Source organism: Primulina tabacum, chromosome 3, assembly GCF_025594145.1.
Source record: "Primulina tabacum isolate GXHZ01 chromosome 3, ASM2559414v2, whole genome shotgun sequence".
NCBI lineage: Eukaryota > Viridiplantae > Streptophyta > Magnoliopsida > Lamiales > Gesneriaceae > Primulina > Primulina tabacum.
The window spans coordinates 19,165,733-19,188,362 of record NC_134552.1 but is presented as its reverse complement, the minus strand read 5'-3'; the positions used below and the strand labels follow the sequence as shown (position 1 = coordinate 19,188,362).

At 33.7% G+C, this 22,630-nt stretch overlaps 2 protein-coding genes and 1 pseudogene across 2 annotated transcripts; 2 read left to right on the top strand and 1 right to left on the bottom strand.

The window, feature by feature from the left end:
• LOC142538556 (UDP-glycosyltransferase 83A1-like) overlaps positions 1-8,586 on the top strand; it is a 38,216-nt pseudogene extending 29,630 nt beyond the window's left edge.
• A 137-nt stretch (positions 8,587-8,723) lies between these two features.
• Positions 8,724-12,113, bottom strand: LOC142539067 (biotin carboxyl carrier protein of acetyl-CoA carboxylase 2, chloroplastic-like). The gene is made up of 7 exons (XM_075644360.1): positions 11,780-12,113; positions 11,008-11,064; positions 10,751-10,884; positions 10,350-10,668; positions 9,737-9,808; positions 9,172-9,237; positions 8,724-8,998 (listed from the first exon to the last, which is right to left on the bottom strand). The coding sequence occupies exons 1-7, from the start codon at positions 11,915-11,917 to the stop codon at positions 8,975-8,977; spliced, it is 810 nt and encodes a 269-aa protein (XP_075500475.1). The 5' UTR covers positions 11,918-12,113; the 3' UTR covers positions 8,724-8,974.
• Positions 12,114-18,258: 6,145 nt separating this feature from the next.
• On the top strand, positions 18,259-20,292 carry LOC142539066 (uncharacterized). Its single transcript, XM_075644359.1, has one exon. It carries the CDS (start codon positions 18,655-18,657, stop codon positions 20,017-20,019), a length of 1,365 nt encoding a protein of 454 aa, XP_075500474.1. The 5' UTR covers positions 18,259-18,654; the 3' UTR covers positions 20,020-20,292.
• The last annotated feature ends 2,338 nt before the right edge of the window (positions 20,293-22,630 follow it).

Here is a 22,630-nt window from a genome sequence, read left to right as displayed (position 1 = left end):
ATTATGGTTTAATGCTATGAAAAAAGAGATGAATTCTATGGCATTTAATGGAGTCTGGGATCTTGTTCAGTTGCCTGATGGTGTAAAAATCATTGGATGTAAATGGGTCTTCAAAACAAAGAAAGACTCATTAGGCAACATTGAAAGGTATAAAGCAAGACTCGTAGCTAAAGGATTCACTCAGTAGGAAGGAATCGACTACAAGGAGACTTTTTCTCCTGTATCTAAGAAAGATTCTCCTCGTATCATTCTAGCATTAGTTGCATATTTTGACTTAGATTTACAACAAATGGATGTGAAAACAGCTTTTCTCAATGGAGAACTAGAGGAAGATATTTATATGAAACAACCTGAAGGATTCTTCTCTAGTAATGGTGAGCAATTGGTTTGTAAGCTTAAGAAATCTATATATGGATTGAAACAAGCTTCTCGTCAATGGTATTTGAAATTTCATGATGTTATCTCTTCATTCGGATTCGTTGAAAACCCCATGGATCAATGTATATACCAGAAGGTCAATGATAATGGTTTGTTATATGAGGTGAAACAATTTCTCTCTAAAAACTTTGATATGAAAGATATGGGCGATGAATCTTATGTCATTGGCATTAAGATACATAGAGACAGAATTCGAGGTATTCTAGGTCTGTCTCAAGAAACCTATATCAACAAGGTTTTAGAGAGATATCGGATGAAAGATTGTTCACCAAGTATAGCTCCCATTGTGAAAGGCGATAAATTCAATTTGAGCCAATACCCAAAGAATGATCTAGAGCGGGAACAAATGAAAAACATTCCTTATGCTTCTGCTGTCGGAAGCTTAATGTATGCTCAGGTTTGCACTAGACCTGACATTGCATTTGTTGTTGGGATGTTGGGAAGATATCATAATAATCTAGGTTTAGATCACTGGAAAGCTGCAAAGAAAGTAACGAGGTACCTTCAAGGGACCAAAGATTATATGCTTATATTCAGACGAACTGAGAATTTAGAATTAATTGGCTACTCTGATTCAGACTACGCTGGCTGCATTGATTCACGAAAATCCACTTCAGAATATATTTTCATGCTAGCTGGTGGAGCTGTATCTTGGAGAAGTGCAAACCAGACATTGACTGCTACTTCCACTATGGAAGCTGAGTTCGTAGCTTGTTTTGAGGCAACCTCACATGGTGTATGGTTGAAGAGTTTCATTTCGAGGCTTAGAATTATGGATTCTATATATATGCCATTAAGAATATATTATGACAATTCAGCTGCTGTTTTTATGGCTAAAAATAACAAAAGTGGTAGTCGAAGCAAGCACATCGGCATTAAGTATTTAGCCATACGAGAACGTGTTAAAGAAAAGAAGTTACTTATCGAACACATTAGCACCGAATTGATGATTACAGATCCTTTGACTAAAGGCATGCCACCATTGAAATTTAAGGATCATACAGAAAGAATGAGACTTGGTTCCTTTATGTAATTTTGTTGTAATAACAAAGTTAATGAAACTATGATGTGATATTTTCTCATATTTGTAGTGCACACATTCATTAATTCGAGAAATATCAATAAAGTTGGATCTCGAATAAACATAAGGTTTATTCATTAAGTTATACAGATTGAGATACATAATGCATTGTAATACATGGAAGATAATATTCGTTTTAAGATGACATATCGCCATGATTCATGTGTTTTGTTTTCTCCTATTATAAATGAGATATATGTGTCAAATGGGAGAATGTAAGAAATTATGACACATATTAAAATGAAAATTCAAAAGAAAAATTAAAACGTGTGTCAACAATGGCGACGGCTATTGCACACACCTTTTGACAAATTTTGCGTACGCACCCCTCAACTTTAGAAAAATTGAGATGCGTAAACAATTTTTCTTTTGAATCTCGTGCTCCCGCATTAACTCATTGACGGTATGAAACGCCTATATATACAAGTGTTTGAGGTCCCTAAACACATAATCTCATTCAGAATAATACATCATCTATAGAGAGAGTTGAGTGTTTAGAAGGCTTCAATCGGAGAAAAATCAGAGAATTTACAAATTTTCAATGGCCGGAGGTAACGCTCGATTCGCTTCCGCATATTATTTATCATGTTTATATATACGTGAAAACATGATTTTTTGAGAAAAATCTCTAACATTCTGAAGAAAACTAATCAATACGGTGGGAGTAATGACATGATAAGTGGCGTGATTATTGATTCACCATTGGCTTGGATTATGAAAATACCTAAGAAGATGGGATTGAAGGTTGCCTGGATGCTTAGCTCTAGGACTCAAGATTCCACATCTTGTCGAGGCTAAGTTGATTGATAAAGATGATAAGAATACTAGAATTTTATTTTATTTTATTTTATAATAATTATACGTGTCTTGTTTCATTATAGTTTTAATTTTCTATATGGATAAATTTACATATCATAGGCAGAAGACTAATCTTTTAGATTGTCACGAGTACAATTCGAGAAAGTTATTATATTAAACAGTGATATTATCCCATTGAATTATATATATTATGTAATTTTTTTATCATGGAAAAATATATTATACCTATGGCCTCTGCAAGGACTCCATTAAAGAATGATCTGAAGATCAATTTGCAGCAGAACATGGCAGCCATTGCCATTACCGAGTTAACGTGGTACTTTCCGGGCGACAAAAACACAGAAAAAGAAATATTTCACGTTATATCAAAGGTATCATTCATAATATGAAGAATGCAGATTGGATTCTTTGCAACTGGATCCAAGAACTCGATCCCGTGGCCTGCAACCTAGCGCCGAATCTTTTATCCATCGGTCCATTACTAGCTAAAGGCCAATCTGCAGGAAGTTTCTTCCCAGAAGACTCAACCTGCCTAAAATGGCTTGATAAACAACCTAAGAACTCGGTTGTTTATGTTGCATTTGGTAGTACATCGAGGTTCAATCAGCAAAAACTTGAAGAACTGGCGAAACGGATCGAGATAATGAACCGGCCCTTTCTATGGGTGGCTTGGTCTGGTCTAACAGACAACTCGTACCCTTCTAACAACAATAAATACTTAAAACGAGTGGCTAAGCGGGGGAAAATAGTTCAATGGGCACCACAAGAGGCCGTTTTAGGGCACCTCTCGGTCGCATGTTTCGTTACTCACTGTGGTTGGAGTTCATTCATGGAGAGTGCAAGTATGGGGGTTCCTTTGGTTTGTTGGCCTTATTTTGGGGATCAGATGTATTCAAAAAGCTGCGTCTGTGACGTTTGGAAAGTTGATGTTTGGTTGAAGCCTAACGAAAGTGGGATTGTGTCAAGGAATGAGATTTAAGAGACTGTGAATGAAGTTCTTGTTGGTCTCACGTGCGATAATTTGAGATAATAAATATGAAAATAAAAAATAAACTGGACACCGAGATTTACGTGGAAACCTCTAAAATTATTAGGGTAAAAATCACGGGCAAGATGAAAAGAATTTCATTATAATATTTTACGGTGTACAACTCACTCACTGTGTTTTCAAAGAGAACACACACTCTCTTAATACAGGAGAACAAACACCTCACAAATATTATAGAACTAAGCACTCAAATGCTAGGATGAGAGAAAACTCGAAGAAATGATGATTTTAAAATGAAGGGGGAGCTCTATTTATAGAGCCCCTTGTCCGTGTAAAAACGCGTATAAAAACGCGTTTTCTCCTCTGAATATTCCTGAGTCAAATAATGCCAACCCAACATTTTTTTGTCTTCAAATTATTTAGTCAAATTAATGCACCGCACATTAATTTCATGTCAAATAATTCTTCTACCGACATTTCTCCCACTTGGAGATTAGATTGAGAATCAAACATATCTCCACGAATCCTTTCAATATTTCCATCTTCTGCTGTTTACGTTTCCGCTAGACCACTTGAGGATATACATCATTCAAACTTATCAATGTTTACTGACTTAGTCAGAATATCAACTATGTTATCATTTGTATGGATTTTCTGCATTTCCACACTTTCTTCTTCTACTACTTCTCACACAAAGTGAAATTGTACTCCAATGTATTTCGTCCTTGAATGAAAGGCTGGATTTCTTGCAATGTGCAAGGCACTCTGACTATCACAAAACAAAAGAACATTCTCTTGTTTGTATCTGATCTCCTCCAATAACCTTTTAATCTATATTGATTCCTTGCAAGCTTGAGTAGCTGCCATGTATTCTGTCTCCGTTGTAGATAATGCTACAACTGTTTGCAATTTGAAACCCAGCTTACAGCTCCTTTTGCAAGTGTAAACACATAACCAGTAGTAGATTTCCTCTTATCAGGATCATCTGCATGATATGAATCGACATAGCCCTTGAGTGTAAAATCTGATCCTCCATAACATAATGCAGCATTCGAGATACCCTTACTGTATCTAAGGATCCTCTTAACAGTACTCCAATTCTCTCGTCCAGGATTCGCCATATACCGACTAATTGCTCTCACTGCTTGAGCAATGAACGGTCTTGTACAGATCATGGCGAACATCAAACTTCCCAATGCTGATGCACATGGTACTCGAGACATCTTCATCCTCTCTGGTTCACTGCTAGGACACATCTCGGAGGATAACTTGAAGTTAACAGGAAGAGGGGTTGATATTGGCTTACTATCTTGCATGTTGAAGCATTGCAAGACTTTCTTCAAATAATTTTTCTGAGAAAGCCAAATCTTTATGTTACTTCTATCTCGGTGAACTTGCATCCCTAGAATCTTATTTGTTGGTCACAAGTCCTTCATATCAATTCCCTAGCCAACGGTGCCTTCAATCCTTGGACATGATCTTTGTTGGGGCCTGCTACCAACATGTTGTCCACATACAACAGCAAAATGATATAATCATCACAGGACCTCTTGAAATATGTACAAGGGTCCGCACTTAGTCTGTTGTATTCAAGGCTCATGATATAGGAATCAAATCTCTTGTACCAACACCTCGGCGCCTGTTTGAGACCGTACAGAGCTTTGTTCAACCTGCAAACCAAGTTCTCTTTGCCTTTTTTCGTAAAACCTTCTGGCTGGAGCATATATATTTCTTCTTCAAGATCTCCATGAAGAAACACCGTTTTCACATCTAGTGTTCTAGATGCAGGTCAAACACCGCACATAATGTCAGCACCACTCTGACTGTTGTAAGCCGAACCACAGGAGAAAATATATCATTGAAGTCAATGCCTTCTTTCTGAGCATATCCTTTTACCACCAATCTAGCATGATACCGCTCCACTTGGTTATTGTCATCACGCTTGATCTTATAGACACATCTCTTTCCAATGGCTTTCCTCCCTTGTGGTAGTGTAACAAGATCCCAAGTTTTATTCTTGTCTAATACCTCCAACTCTTCTTGCATTGCTATCATCCACAAGGATACATCCGAGCTTTGAGTAGCCTCGTGGAAACTCGATGGCTCACCATTCTCTGATAATAGACAATATGCAATATTGCTTTCAGTGACATAATCTGAAAGCCAACCTGGTGGTCTTCTGTCTCGAGTTGAATGCCTAACATTTGAAACCTCATACTCAACATATTCTTGTTCTTCGTGCTCTGGTGCTGCTTCACAAGAAACTTGACCTTCGTCCGTCTTATTTTCCACTTGAAATATAGTAGTTTCTGAATTCAATGTCTTTGTCTCCCTTTACTTTATCTTCCTCGAAGATAATATCCCTGCTGATGACAAGCTTGTGAACACTAGGATCCCAAAAGCGAAACTCCTTTACTCCATCAGCATAACCCAAGAAGATACATTTTCGGGATTTCGAATCCAACTTCGATCTTTCTTGTTCACTGTACAAAACGTACACATGACTTCCAAATGTATGCAAATGAGAACAATTTTTCGGCTTCCCAGTCCACATCTCCATCGGAGTCTTCAGATCAATCGCCACTGAAGGAGAATGATTGATAATATAACAAGCGGTTTTGACTGTCTACGCCCAAAATGACTTGTCTAGACCAGCAGTCCTCAACATAGCTCTTGTCTGTCCAACAAGGTTCTATTCATCCGCTCTGTCACTCCATTCTGTTGAGGTGTGTAAGTCGTTGTGAATTGTCTTTTGATGCCTTCATGTTGACAATATGCATCAAATTCGTCACTGGTATATTCTCCTTCATTGTCAGTCCTCAGACACTTGATTTTCTTTTCATAATCAAGTTCAACCCGTGCTTTGAAATATTTGAAAATCTGGAAAACATCTGACTTCTTCTTGATTGGATACTCCCAACATCTCCTAGAGAAATCATCAATGAACGAGACAAAGTATCTCGCTCCTCCTAGGGATACAACCGGTGCTTGCCAAACATCCGAATGAATCAGCTCCAATATAATTTTGCTTTTGGCAGTAGAAGTGTCAGTCTTTAATCTGTGTTATTTATTGGTAACACAGTGCTCACAAAAGGGTAGTGATACTTTTGTAAGTCCCGACAGCAGCTTCCGTTCTGAGAGAATTTTCAACCCTCGTTCTGACATATGCCCGAGCTTTCTATGAGATAACACTGTTAATTATTCTCCTGAACCAATTTATGCAACAACTAGTTCCGTCTCTTTGTGTGTTTCTCCCAAAAATACATATAGATTTGCAGCAACTTTTTCCGTCTTCATAACCACAAGCGCACCCTTCACAATTTTCATGATATCATCCTTGATATGGGTTTTGCACCCAATGTCATCCAATTGCCCCAAGGACAAAAGATTCTTCGTCGGTCCTTTCACATGTCGTACCTCTTGTATGGTGCGAATGGTGTCATCAAACATTTTAATTTTGATAGTACCGACCCCAGCGATTTTTAATGCATGATCATTTTCCATGAATACAAATCCTCCTGGGAGTGGTTCATAATGATCAAATCATTCTTTCCTAGACGTCATGTGCCATGTCGCTCCTGAATCAATAATCCATGTGTCACAAAAGTTGTGCATGCCTTCTGCAACTGTTGCCGCTTCGCTAAATAATATTTCACCACTGCCTAAAGTACTGGCCACATTTTCTTGAGAATTCTTGTCGATACTCATACACTCTTTTTTGAAGTGTCCTTTACCGCCATATTTAAAGCAGTAAATATTTTTCTTCTTGCTTCTCAACTTTGATCTACTCCGTCTTTGGCTCCCACTGGAGTCACGGTCCATAAATCTTTCTCTTATCATTGGTAAAGTCTCTGCTTGATTCGATGTTACCAACCTATCTTCCTTATTCTTGCGCCGGCTTTATTCTCCGAGAACCGCAGTTAAAACATCGTCGAATCTTAGAAAACCCATAAGAATATTGTTGGTTATGTTGATGATAAGTTGATCATATGAATCTGGTAGACTTTGAAGTAGAAGCTTCGCACGTTCATTTTCCCTTATTTTATGCCCCATGGAGGTGAGTTGGGCAAATAGAGTATTTAGTGTGTTGATATGGTCGGGTCATTGATGAAGATTCCGCCATCCGAAGAGTATAAAGCCTTCTCTTTAGGAAAATCATGTTGTGCAGCGACTTAACCTCGTACATCTTTGTCAGAGTGTCTCATATAACTTTGGCTGTTTTTATCTCAGAGATACTTGACAAAACTTCGTCTGCTATAGCCAAGTGTAAATTAACAACATCATTATCATTCATCTCATTCCATTTTCCATCGTCCGTAATTTTCACAGGTCTATCTCCAATAGCCGCCAAGCAATTCTCCTTTCTTAAAACTGCTTGTATCTTTATTTTTCACAGCATAAAATTGATTTCGTTTAACTTTGTTATCTCCTACCTTCCCGTCATTATGTGTACAACAATTTAGTAGACTGAACAAAATTAATCCCGCCTTAATAAAAAAATCTCAAAAAATATTTTCTGATGTGGAAGATCGGTCTAGGCTGCAACCACATAGCATACTCAGAATTTTAAGACATTTTAAATCAAGGCTCTGATACCACTTGTTGGTCCTACGTGCGGTAATTTGAGATAATAAATAAGAAAATAAAGAATAAACTAGACATCAAGAATAAACTAGACATCGAGATTTACGTGGACAACCCCTAAAAAGTATTATGGTAAAAACCACGGGCAAGATGAAAAGAATTCCACTATAATATTTTACGGTGTACAACTCACTCACTATGTTTCCAAAGAGAACACACAATCTCTTAATATAGGAGAACAAACACATCATAAATATTATAGAACTAAGCACTCAAATGTTATAGGATGAGAGAAGACTCGAAGAAAGGATGATTTCAGAATGAAGGGGCTCTATTTATAGAGCCCCTTGTCCGTGTGAAAACGCGTATAAAAACGTGTTTTCTCCTCTGAATTTTCCTGAATCAAATAATGTCAACCCCACGTTTTTCCGTCTTCAAATTATTTAGTCAAATTAATGCACCGTACATTAATTGCATGCCAAATAAGATCAAAGAGAATGTGCTAAATTTGAAGGAAATTGCCAGAAACAGTATTGATGAAGGAGAATCTTCTTTCGCCAACTTGGAGTATTTAGTAAAGCAAATGAGGTGTTCAGAGTTACCAAGCACTGGTTTTAAAGAATTTGTAGAAAAAAAGTCTCTCTCTGAGACTGTAACCTATATAGCAAATAAATAAGATAATTATGTTAATTTCAAAATGTATGCATTTTTCAGGCATACAACTTTTATTTTGCATTTTTAAAAGTTTGTATTCAAACATCAAGTAATGACATAAAGCTGTGGAAAAAATAAAAATAAAAATTAAAATAGAAATAGACCAAAGCCAACATCACTTGAGAATTTTTTCAGGGAAAAGAATATCTATCTTGTCGCATCAAAACAAAAAACAAAAAAATTGTATTATTCATAATTAATAAGACGTATCAACATGAGACAAACACCCTATTATTCTAAAAACACCATCATTTAATGTTGGAATAAATATCCCAAAGGGCCAAAGAGATCTCGCACTTTCTTACTTATACATATATGACTGCTCTTCACTACGGACTGAACCTGGTTCGTCATGGCTCGATGATAAACAAAGGCTGCAAAGGAAATGGAATACGTTGTGAACAAAATAAACAAAGTACTACGGGATTTGTTTGGTTATATTTCCTGTGTTTTTGGAGATTTGTTCTCAAAGACTTGGCTTTGAAAAATCTGAAAGTTTGCATTATAGGAGTGATGAAATAAGGCAGGGAGCATAGAGGATACATACCATGTCCACGCTGACAGGTTTCCCATCTTCTACGAGTATCTCGACCACAGTGCCAGATTGGTCGGCCTACGAAAAAATGCACCATAAAATGTATTAGATCCTATTGTATGTAGAAACGGTTATAACTATCATCTACAAAGTCATGGAAAACACTATTTTGTTAAGAATTCTGGAGCTTGTATCTTGGCACGTAGAACTCTTTTACTTCTATCACCGATATAAAACCAGATAGCTGGTGTTTGGTCTTTCAACTAAAAAAAATGGAAGCAAAAAACTGGAACTTTTGAAAGTTTTTCTAGAATGATATTTAGACATGAACTAAAAAATAAAAATGATATGTGGTGGAATGATATTGTGTCATAATTGAACGAAAAAGATGAAATGGTTCATGAAAAACGTGGAGATAATTTTTTTTTTTTGTAAAAAGCAGTGTTTTCCATAGTTGATTGAAGCATGCGAGAATAATTTAATTGAAAATTTTGAAAATAATACTTTGAGGTCATGTTTTGAATATTGAATTTTGAGTATGTGACGGAAAGTAAGACAGTCAAACAGAGCAGCTCACCTCAATCTCATTCATTAGTTTCATGGCCTCAATGATGCATATAACCTGTCCTTTCTGGATCTTATCGCCAACCTATAAAATCAGACTCTGAGTTAGAAATTACAGAACTGAATTACTGCAACTATATGAAGAACAATGATAAGAATGGAAATTAAAATCACAGAGAGTATGACCCCTATCAGTTGGTGTGGACTGAGAAAGTGGTGTGTAAATTTTACCCAGTTACACCGCTAGCAGCCTACTTAGAATCCAAGAAGGAAAGATAAAAAATTTGAAGGCTTGAGTGCGAAAGAATAAGACAGAGTTCAAGTTCAAGACACAGAAGCATACAATTTCAAAGTTTTAAACACTTTTCTGTCATTCCATTTATTAGTTTGCAGAGACAATTGAAACAAATATTACCAGCTATAATAAATTTTGCACTTTGCAACTCATCTGGATATGAGAGGTTGATAAGAAATTAACTGGTAGAAGGATCGGATAAATTCTTGGGAACCAGTGAAGGATGATAATCGTCGACAAAGGCACCATTCTATCATACAAACACAATTCAAAGCATGCACGGTCTTTTAGGGAAATCATAAGCAAATGCAATAAAAGAAAATGTATTAACCTTCACAAAAGCTGGTGCACCAGGAGCAGGAGAACGATAAAAGTTTCCAGCCATTGGACATTTGAATGGAGGATGTGCTGATTTTAGTTTTGTTGGTGCAGGTGGCAGTGTTGGCATTGCAGCTGGAGTTGACGAAGCAAGAGCTGGAACATTTGCATGATGCATTGGTGCTGGAAGCATAGCCTGGTGAGTAGGAGGTGATGTGTAAAAAATTGGAGCTGCAACTGATGGCTGTGGTAATGCTTCCTTTTTCCTGATAAGGAGTTCACAATCCATCTGCTTAAGCTGCAACTCCATGATATCTCTTGAATCTACAAGCCTGGACGCATCAGATAAATAAAATAATTTGTCAATACTCAATCAGAAAGTGTTGTGATGTTTATGCAATGTCCTTCACATACTCAACAAGATCTGCCACTTGGTTCATAAAAGCTGAAATGGATGATGCGTCTGGAACTTCAAGTTGCCTTTCAGATTCTTTGGCTAAAACTAACTCGAGTGCCGGAATAGAATTTGATGGTTTCTCAACAGCGACCTAGATAAGGTAATGTAATCTTATCTCAAATTCAAGGCATATCAAGATAAATAATTTTTAACCAAAAACAAAAGATAAAAAGGCAATAGTAGATTAAATAATAGCATATAAGTGTCATCTTACCTCATTGAGCTGAGCGTAAACTTTAAAGATTGCAGACTGGTTATGGCTACGCCCTTGCTGGAACAAATGTATCCTCAAGTTATGGCTTTGCAGCAACAATAATCAGAAGATTCAGAAACAAAATACAAATGTCTTCCTTTAATTTCTTTGTCAAAGTTAACCATAAAGAAAATTCTTTATCACCACATACAAGTTTTTTAACTAGCACGAACCAAAAATGCCAAGCAATTCAGTACTGCCTTTCTTTTTTCTTTTCTTCGTTTTATAGCATGTGATCTAATTGCCATATAAAGCCATGCTCCTGAGGTTCATCATTCATTTATGCTAGAGAAAGTAACAAAGTTAATGAAACGAAACACGGATACAGCCCAACAAGGCATCCAGACGAACAAATTCATGTGACTTAACAAGCCAGAGATGTAAAGAAAGAGACACTCATACCAAACATGAAATTTTTATCATTAAATGCAACAGAAATTGACGATAAACCTTTCCAGCACAAAAATGGTGTCGATGACATGCAAAGTTTACCAGAAAGCTAACCGAGGAAGCATGGTATGGGTGGATAAAGGCGACAGATAAATCCGCAACGAGCTCAGCAAATCCAAACATTAAACATCGATTCGAAAAGAGATATAATTTAGCGCAAACGACTAAAATCTGAGCTCCAGGCATCAATTCAATTTATAGCAAAGATCACAAACAAAGCGGGCTACAAAGATGTAGATTGAGTCCACGTCAGTAAAAGAAGCACCACAAGAATAACATGAACCTGTAATGGAGCGATAACTGATCTGGAATCGGATCGAGAGAACGACGCAGGACAATGTCGGCTGCCAGCAGTCCTGGAATGCGATGAAGCAGCTAGCAGAAGCGAGATCTTCGGACACGGAACGCTAAAAGAAGCCATCGGCGATCAAATCAGCGAGAATTTCGATCAAATGAGGGGTGAAAATCAAGAGAATAATGACAAGGTTTTTGTAGGGAGAAATGGGCGATAAATTTGAAGAGGAATCAGCAGAAAACAACAAAGACGAAGCGGGGGGGAGAGGGCGATATAAACAAAGCCCAACGACACGGCGGCGTTTCAAATGCATGCCTCAGTTTCTCCGTTTCCCTCCACGTTTGTTTATTCGGTAAACCAGTAACAATAAATTTCACTTTACCCCTCCAGCTTTTGAAATTAACATTTAGTTATTAAATAATATAATTGTAGTTCATATAAAATATATATAAATATAAAATTCATGACTTAATATTAAATTTCGATATGTTTAAGTTAATAATGCATTTGGATTGATAGATTTAAAAGGTTTGATTTAATGAAAGATAATGAAAAATGTATTTCAAATCATATTCATATTTAGTAAATTATTAATAAACTTTCGTAACAACGTGAAATTGATCTGAAATTCACTTTTAACTTTCCAAGTAAGTCGATGAATTTGATCAAATTCAATTACAATATAATATATTATAGCTAATGAGATTATAAATCTAAATTGATTGAATCAAAATCAATAAATTTCAAATTCACTTAATATTAGTATTAGTTAAATCTATATTTCAAATCAAATTCTTCGATCTAAATTCTAGTAAATAAGATTTTAGCTTTTATATTTCATGACATTATTCCTACCAGAATTATGGTTGATGTTTAGTGGTCAGTATTGTGTCAGGTCGAGGACTCTAGTAAGACAAAAATTTGTGTGAGACGGTCTCACGGATCGTATTTTGTGAGACAGATTTTTTATTTGGGTCATCCATGAAAAAGTATTACTTTTTATATTAAGAGTATTACTTTTAATTGTAAATATCGATAGTGTTGACTCGTCTCACATATAAAGATTTGTAAGATCGTCTCACAAGAGACCTACTCCTCTAGTAATTAGTATTCCATTTTTGACTTAATAATAGTGTATTAGGTGTATAGTTATAGATTGTTTTAAAAAAAAACAAATCCATTTGTTTACCAAATATAGATATATAAAAATATGATAAAAATTGGTCACATTCACAGAACATAAAAATAGTAATTAAAGGATAAAAAAATTCAATATAAAATCAATATTTTAGACTAAATTTAGAAAAGTTTTAATAAATCTGGTAATACTCCAAATAAATAGCAGTCAATTTTAGGCACCGGCCCTAATGACTCGTATTACCATACCTAAGGAGTGGCTCGATAAAGCCCAAAGCATCGAGGGTCAAGAGCGTTTGTTTGATGCTCCGCGGGTATTGTTCCAAGTGAACATCAGCGGAATTGTAAGTATTTCACGTAAGGAGTTCGCGAAAAAATTGTCGATATCTTGAATGTAGTATCGAATAAATCTTCACTAGTTTTATGTTTCCAGTCTAAGATTTATTATTTTAGATGGTCGAGTGTACCAAACATATGATTATTATTTGGATTTCACGAGATTCGTTTCATGTATCTTGTGTTATTTACTATTCTTTTAAATATCTGTTTTTTATATTAATATTGTTTAGCCAACCTTGAAATAATCTTCTTTTATCATTTGAGATGAAATTGATGCACATATTGTGCTAGATTTCGTGAGCTATTTTGAACATTCAAATAAATAGTCAAAGCTTACATCAAGCTAGATTATTTTAATTGGTTGTTTTATATCCTCTTGATTTCAACGAGTTTTCTGATAAACAGATATTTTGCGAGTAGGTCTCTTGTGAGACGATCTCACGAATCTTTATCTGTGAGACGGGTCAATCCTACTGATATTCACAATAAAAAGTAATACTCTTAACATAAAAATTAATATTTTTCATGGATGACCCAAATAAGAGATCTGTCTCACAAAATACGATCCGTGAGACCGTTTCACACAAGTTTTTTCATACTTTACACATCAATTACAAAGAAAAAAAATTAGTTTATGGAAGAAAACGTGATTCTGGTCTCATCCTAATAGATTAAAAATAAAATGTGTTCTCTAATTAATTTTAGTTAATTAAGCAGTATAGTAAGCTATAAGTCCCTGTAAAGAATGATCTTTGTATTCGATAAATCTATTGTAAGATCGAGTATTTGTCGTTTTACTAAAAATTAAATATTGTAGTAATAATACAACTCAAATATTTTAAACTGTACAACAGCTCATACGATACGTTTCTATTGCTCTAACAAGTATAGATAATTATTATACCCCAATAATTAAAGACAAAAAATGGAATATCGTCTCCAAATAACATATTTCAAAACTTTTTTATTATTTCAAGAAAAATATATATATTTTAAAATATTTTTAATAAATAGAAAACTATGTATCGATATAATATGTCACGCTTTTATGTTTATATATATATATTTCGAAACAGATTCCACTCACCACATTTAAAATCTCTGTGGCTATGTCCCTGCCAAAAAATTCTCTCTCTCAAAAATTACACTTTTTGCGATCAATAAGAATCAAACCGATGACCTTGAATTTGAAACAAATTATAGGACCGATCTCTTGTCATTTTACCCAAAACTATAGCTTATGATAATTGTGCATCTAAAATGTTTTAAACCGTATAGAAGTCAAAACATCACGTTTCTATTACTCTAACAAGGAAGGAAGATTTTTGCATCCCAACGTCTATTAGTGCACTTGCAAGATAATTTGAAAAAAAAAAAAAATCGATTAAATGTCGAGTTTTTTTTTTTTTTTCCAAATATCGGTGTCAAGGATTTTTTTTAAAATGGGGAACATGTAGCCGCTATATATACGTAAATGTGTACTGGATAAATCATCATAATTTTATTTATTACATGGGGTGTGGTTTTTTTTATTACTATCACCTAAGTTCGAACTTAGATATAAATACAATTGTGATAAGTTTATGCCACAACATCATAAGCATCAACAAATTTCAAGGTTTTCAATTAGCTGAAAATGAGTGCACACTTGGTAGATATTATTGCTTTGACTTGGCGCTAAAGATTATACGTAAAAGCCAAGTAAATCAACCTAAATTTCCAATTCTTCATTACTCGTCATATGGATTTAGTAGTCAGTGAACACAATCACAACTACGTACCATATCATGAAAATAAATAAATAAATCATGTTCATTTGTGAAACCTCGCGTCTCCAGAAACCTCGAAGGGGTCTTCAAGTTCTTATATCTTACCCAACACGTGAAAAAATATGATTTTATGTAACATATTTTCCAAAGAAATGGCTATCACTAAAGCATATATAATTTATGCTTTAACAAAAAACAAGAATAAACATTTGGAAAATTATTTGAACAATTTGAAAAGTATTATATATTCTAGCCGAGTGGAAGTGTCTTGGGTGCTTGTGAATACTTGCTTCTGTTTCTGTTTCTGTTTCTGTAATTTCTAGCCCCTACTTCAATAATTTTTATCTAGAAGTAAAATTGAGATACTTTCTTTCTTCAGCTATTTTGTTAATAGTTTAAAATTATGATTTGATATTTTTATCTTTGAAAAACTTATGATATTTCATAATTGATCTCAATTTTTAAAGTTTTTTTGAAGATTTTTAAAAATATAAACTTTTATTTATATATTAATTTTCGAGAGTTTGAAATAGAATTATAAAATTCAAATTATATTTTATTACAAACATTTATTTTTTTAAAAAAAAATTGTATTTTTTATAATTTTCGTTTCCATTTTAATTAGATATTTTGTGCATATTTACAAATTGTCATTTTTTTAAATTTTATTAATATTATATAAATTTTCAAGAATTAATATTACAACAAGATAAATAATTTTTGATACAAAATATTTAAAATATAACAATAATTATATAAATACATTGTTGATAATGTCCGTACCAAAATTCAGATAACTAACCAATATAAATGCTATATAGGACAAAAACAGTGTTGTCGTTTTACTAAAAATTAAGCTCGGAAATAATTTTTCTCAAAACACGCAAAACTTTAACTTGTATTAACTTTGAATTTTTATTTTCAAATTCCGCGTATTTTTGTTTCTAACTTTCTTCTTTATAATTTTTTTTATAAAAAAAATCACTTCAAGATAAGAAGAATTTCTTCCTAACACTCCATGAAATCAAAATAATACAATCACAAAAAAAAAATACAGAAAAAGTTGTAAGGAGGTTTTTAATGATCGAGTTGAGGTCAATTAAACTTGTCTTAATTATGTACTTTTAAATCACACACACAAACATGTAAACAATTAATGTGTCTCATTATTAAATATCGCATCGTGTGAGATATTTCCCCGTAGTTGCTCTCCAACTACGTGCTAATGTGCCCTCATTTTAATCGAATTAAATTTATTAATCTTAATAAAATGTACAACATTGGCAAAAAAAATTGTGTCGAGACTGTCTCACGGATCGTATTTTGTGAGATGGATATATTATTTGGGTCATCCATGAAAAAATATTACTTTTTATGCTAAGAGTATTACTTTTTATTCTGAATATCGGTAAGGTTGACATGTCTCACAAGAGACCTGCTCGTACACAAAAGTTGATTAATGGCAATGCACAGCTAGATCTTGGAATCGAAATGCAGGCTGAAAATGCATTGGTATATTAATAACAAGAACAATAAATTAAAAAGTTCGATTTGTGCAATAAGAGCCGGCTAATTACAAAGAAGCGTCGTCGTCATATCTATACTCTACTTAAATTATATGGTTAGTTGATATAGGTCGGGCCGGGAGCTTCGTGCGCTCGGATCGAATTAATTGTTACGATGTAATTTAACGTAATAAATTTGATTTAACACATCTTCTTTAATTTTACGTCCTAACTATAAAATCATATATATAATCGTACAAACACGTAACACGTGCACGAGATGCAAAGTTAGTATATATATGTGATAAAATTACAATGGATGTTTAACTTTGGGGAATAAAAATGGGAAGGTTAATTGAAAGCAAGACGAGGATGGATATGTTGAGGTGGGCCCCGCCCAGAATTTTTGAATATTTTTCTTTAATTTAAATAAATAAACTGAAAATACTATAATGAATAGAGCCAAAAGGTCAAAAAGTATAACCGTCAAGACGACAAAGAGTGGAATCACAAGAGCCTTTAACTAAGGGTTGATTAAATATTTAATCTTGGTTGGTTTTTTTTTTAGTTTTTTTTAATATTAATTGATTTTTGTTTTCGAACTGAAGAGAAATTTGTTATAATTAGACATCGAATACGAGACTTCATCTCACTTTGATTTTGATATCATACACACAAATATATCAAATTAATGATAGTGTGAAAAGTAGGAATATATGCAAAAAAATTAAAAAGTTTTGTTTTTATTTTAGGAAAAAAAAGTTTTACTTTGAATTGGAATGTGAGTGGGTTGAGACCGCGCTTTAGCTTAATTGGTCTCAACTGATATTTTTTTATCTCATCTCTTTTGTCTTAAAAAAAAACATATACATATGCGGGTTATGTATACAATTTTTTTATATATATAAAAATCATTGTAAAAAATATAATGTTTTAAATATATTTATTTAAATTAAATTTTTTTTTATATTTTGCCAATAGATTTTTTTTATAAAAAAAATCTAACCCCAAGTTGCCTCTTGGATAATATACCAGACCACCAAATCCCCTCTTTCATTTGGGAATGCAGGCTTCTCCAATAGCAAGAGACAAAGGAAAGAATCATTTTTTATCAGTTAACTTTTAGTTTCTTGAAAAATTGAATATGTTACTTCAAAAAAAAAAGTTGAATATTTCTTAAATCCGGGATTGGAGACAAAAACTTGTGTGAGACGATTTCACGGGTCGTATTTTGTAAGATGGATCTTTTATTTGGGTCATCAATGAAAAACTATTACTTTTTATGTTAAGAGTATTACTTTTTATCGTGAATATCGTTAGGGTTGACCCGTCTCACAGATAAAGATTCGTGAGATCGTCTCACAAAAAACCTACTCAGGATTGAGTTAATGTTGGATTCTCAATTGGAGTACACGTGCTGCTATCTGTATTTGCTTTATTTACCTCTTTTTATCTTTGCTTTCATGCATGGATTTCTCCTCCCACACGAACCCATTTCAATTACTAATACATATATATTTATATATATAGAGTGATGCTATAAATATATTAAGTATTTGTACATTAATTTTTAGGCTCTTCTTTGAATAAATTTTTTTTTATTCAAAATCCCGCGAATAAAAATCTTGCAAAATATCTCTTGACATTATAATTATATATATGTATGTATGTATATATATATATGTAAATATTTTGCCATCATAAGCAACAAAGGTAACCGACTCTGCCTTCAAAATTGATAATTTCTTCAACTTTCAACAACCCTATAGCTACTACTTCTTCTGCAACTAGTAAAAGTAGCTTAAAATTAGAGAGAAACAAAGAGGGGGTCTTACCTTAGTGGCTAACTAGCTTGCCTTTCTTTTTCATTTCTCTAGTTTTAAATTTTGCGTTTACACATTTCTTGTTTATCGGATCTTATTCTACTCCCTTCTTCTCCACCAGTTCTAGATTCAAGAAACCTGTGATCCCACTTCGAGTTTGAGCTTATTATAATATTCTCGTTCCTTGATTTTGTGCCGTTTCTTCTGGTTTTAATAAGCCAGAAGTTGGACGACATTTGTTGATCTGCTTCTGATCTGTGTTTCCTGAGTTTCTCTAAAATCGAAACTCTATGGAGGGAGATCAAGAACGGAAGCTGCATATCTGCAAATTTTGCAGCAAGAGCTTCTCCTGTGGGAGATCTTTGGGTGGCCACATGAGGTCTCATTTGATCAATATTTCATCTGATCGAGATCATAAGTTTCAAGAAAACATACCTCCACTTCTCTCCGATGGCAGAAACAATGCTAAATTTGACAAACTTTCGGAATTCGGGAGTCCGAGTAGTTATGGCCTAAGGGAGAATCCAAAGAAGGCAAGAATATTATCAACGCCAAGTGAAGAAGATACTTTGCTTCAAGAAAAAATATGTAAAGAATGTGGCAAAAGTTTCCAGTCTTGGAAGGCTTTGTTTGGCCATATGAAATCCCACTCTGTGAATAGAAAGATTGCGAATAGTTCGGAAGATGATTCTTGGGATAGCCAATCTGACAATGAATCAGCAGCTCCATTTTGCAAGAAGAAGAGGTCAAACAGAATGAAAAGGTACACATCTACGACAAATTCATCGTCTTTAGCGAATTTTTCGCCTTGTGTTTCTGAGATTGATCAGCAAGAGCAAGAAGAGGTTGCTTTGAGTTTGATCATGCTTTCGAGGGATACTGGAAATTGGGTTGACATGAATTCTTCTGGTTCCTCTTATAATAGTTTGAATTTTTCAGAAGCTAATAAATTCGGTAAAATTTCTGGCAAGGGGTCGTTTTGTAGTGAGTCGAAGTTCAAGAAATCGGAAGATAAGCTCAAGAACACGAGAAAGAAGAAAAATCTTGATCGAGAATCTGAAGTTAACTCGCCGAGGAATCTGATTCAGAAAAGTGGATTGGATCAGTTTGAAGGGCTAAAATTCAACAAGGCTGAGTCAAGCAAGAGAAAGTGCATTGATTCAAATGATTCTGAAGTTAGTTTGCCTGTTGAAAGCTACAAATCCCCATTTACATACAGCCCTTTTGATTCCCATGATTTTGAGAAAACCAGCAAATTTTTATGCACGATTTGCCAAAAAGCCTTCCCTTCGTACCAAGCTCTAGGGGGTCACAGAGCAAGCCACAAAAAGTTCAAAGGCCGCTGCGCTCCAAGAAGTGAAAACGACAGCCTCGAAACCGAAAATTCACCAATACAAAGTACTCAAAGCATTGAAAAACTCAGTGTTTTCGCCACCAAAACTGCATCAGAAGTTGGATTATTGAAAATTAAGAAGCACGAGTGCCCAATTTGCTTCAAGATTTTCCCATCAGGGCAGGCTTTAGGTGGGCACAAGAGATCACATTTGACATCAGATCAGCCAAAAACCACTACTCATCCGTCTGTTGTGATTCAAATGCCGCCGGCCTCGAACACTCGGGACTTTCTTGATCTCAACTTGCCTGCCTACAGTTGATCATGAAGAATGGTGGATTGGGATCAGCAACGATCACGAAAGTGGAAACGAGCATAAACTTCCATTGCTCGGCTTTCTCTCAAGCTGACGATGATGATCTTGCTAGCTTTTTTACCAATGTACAGATTCATTCATTCTTTACAGAAGTTTGAAGTTCTCTAAGCAGTAGCAATATTATTAGCCCTATTAGCTCTCAAGTAACATTTTCTTTCTTTTTTTTTCAGATTTTTTTTTTTGTCATTTCTGGATTATGTAACATTTTATCTTTAATATATTTAAATCTTTATTGTTTCCTGAGCCTAAATTTCACTATTAAAGAGAGAGTACGAACGAAGATAAATAACTACATAGAACAAAAGCAAAAAAATTTCTTTATAATTTCCGATTTTGATACCATAAAACCTGCAGCAGTTGAAATTGTACGTATGCCGCGATAAATCTCTATAGGTTTTCATTTATATTTCCGAACTGAGTAGCTCTCTTATGAAACGGTCTCACGAATTTTTATCTATGAGACGAGTCAAAAGTAATACTTTTAGCATAAAAACTAATATTTTTTATGGATGATCTAATTAAGAGATCAATCTCATCAAATACAATCTGTGAAATCGTTTCACACGAATTTTTATCGTAAAAATTTGTGCTAATTAGATATGGGGATTTAACATTAAATATTTCCAAATGTCAATAATATATATATTTTTTGTAGCTTGTAACGTGGCATGCATTGCATCATCTGCAACCTAAATTCTTGTGCTGTAATTATTTTGACTTGACAATGAAGGGAAATTATGAGGTATTGAAAATTGGCATGTGGAAGCATTTTATAATATATGCATACAAAGTCATTTTTTATCTTATTTTTACCATATATTTTGACAAGATAACATGTGTATTAAATAATTTTTTTTATATGGTTCATTTTTTTTCCTAAATATATATATATAAAATGAAATAAAATAATATAAAATGAAATAAAATATGGGTTTATTCAGAACTTTACTAGTTAGCTAAAAGTGGTTGTTTAGTCGCCTACCAGATAACAGGGCCACCCTTTCTCCTCTCCCTTTCGTACTTAATTATTATATATTTATATGTCAATTATATACATTATTGTTCTAGGTTAATGTGTGCTTCATTCACTAATGCGTGACTTTATAATACCACTTGAAACACACATTTTTGCCTCTTTGAAGTCTATTTTTACAATTAAAATGACGTCTTTATCATGAATATCAAAATGATTTTCCAGGATTCAAGAGGTTGTTGGACCGAATATATAACACAAAAATTTTTATGAGACGGTCTCACGGGGTCAATTTGTTAGTCGAATATTATATTTTGATCACCTATGAAAAAATATTATTTTTTATTTCAAAAGTATTACTTTTATTGTAAATATAAACATAACTGACTCGTCTCACGAATAAAAATACATGAGAGTGTGTTACAAAAAAACCTACTCATACTATAATGGTTATCACACCTTACTTTGTTTTTACCTGTAAAAACATCCATACGGAACCCAATAATGCGGCTGAGAAGTTAGGACAACTGAACGCACAGCCGAGAAACTTAAAATTGTAATCAATCAATTAAACAACTTTGAACATTAAAACCTCAACTATCGCATATATAGCTCCCTCTCGGGTAGATGGTTTTAATGTATTACTTGTTTTTGTAAATATCGATATGATTTCACCGATGAAAATATAGGATACTATATCAAAAGAGATTTATTATTCGAGAAATTACAATTATTTTATTTTGTTATTATTAAAAAAAATTATACTTTCATTTGTCCATCTGGTAATAGTATGTTATTAAAATATTTACAAAATGCCATAAGTAATAGGTTATTTGTCCATCTGATAAATATGATTTATTCATTTCACCGATAAAAATTATTACTTTCATTTGTCCATCTGATCTAAAATGCTATTAATTTTCACTAGTTTGTTTTAATCTTTTTTTTATTTAAAATAAAAGGTATTGATGCAATTAACCCTGGTCAAGTATATTAATCTAATTTTTATTATTTTATTACACACTTGAATATAATATAATTCGGCTCTGTGTTGCACCGATTGACTTTTTAGGAGGAAACTAAAAAAAAAAATGCATTAGTGGATGAATTCAATGTTACAATTGGAAGAGGTCCAACACGCGTACACGCTTTTAATTACGCGTAAATTACAATATTATCACACACACACACACACACAAGCACGACTCTTTTGACAACAATCTATTTAAGTGATTCTTAATTAATTAAATTACTATGAACAATGATATTTATTTTATTGTATTTTCTAATTATTATTTGGATAATGCGCTTTTTTTTTTTTAATTTTCCCAACGATAATTTAAATGAATGTTGAATTTGTTTCGTGGAATAATAACGCAGCAGTTTGATGATTTGAAAATTAATTTGTCTACGGGGAAAAATAAAATCCTGACCTCCATAAAATTTCATCTAAACCTTATTATGGCTACACTATCTTCACTGTCAAAGTTACATATGTATTGGATGTGATTAAATTTAATATCTATGTAAAAAAAATGAAAAATAGTTTTTTTGATGATTACAATATTTTTTTTGGTTAGGTGC

What these genes read in the sequence shown, in the direction of transcription:
- LOC142539067 (XM_075644360.1), bottom strand. Translation starts at nt 11,917, where the DNA reads ATGGCTTCTTTTAGCGTTCCGTGTCCGAAGATCTCGCTTCTGCTAGCT. An exon ending in CAAGTGGCAGATCTTGTTGA is followed by an intron (nt 10,669 to 10,750) that starts GTATGTGAAGGA and finishes TGATGCGTCCAG; the next exon opens with GCTTGTAGATTCAAGAGATA. An exon ending in AACTAATGAATGAGATTGAG is followed by an intron (nt 9,238 to 9,736) that starts GTGAGCTGCTCT and finishes ATTTTTTCGTAG; the next exon opens with GCCGACCAATCTGGCACTGT.
- LOC142539066 (XM_075644359.1), top strand. Translation starts at nt 18,655, where the DNA reads ATGGAGGGAGATCAAGAACGGAAGCTGCATATCTGCAAATTTTGCAGC.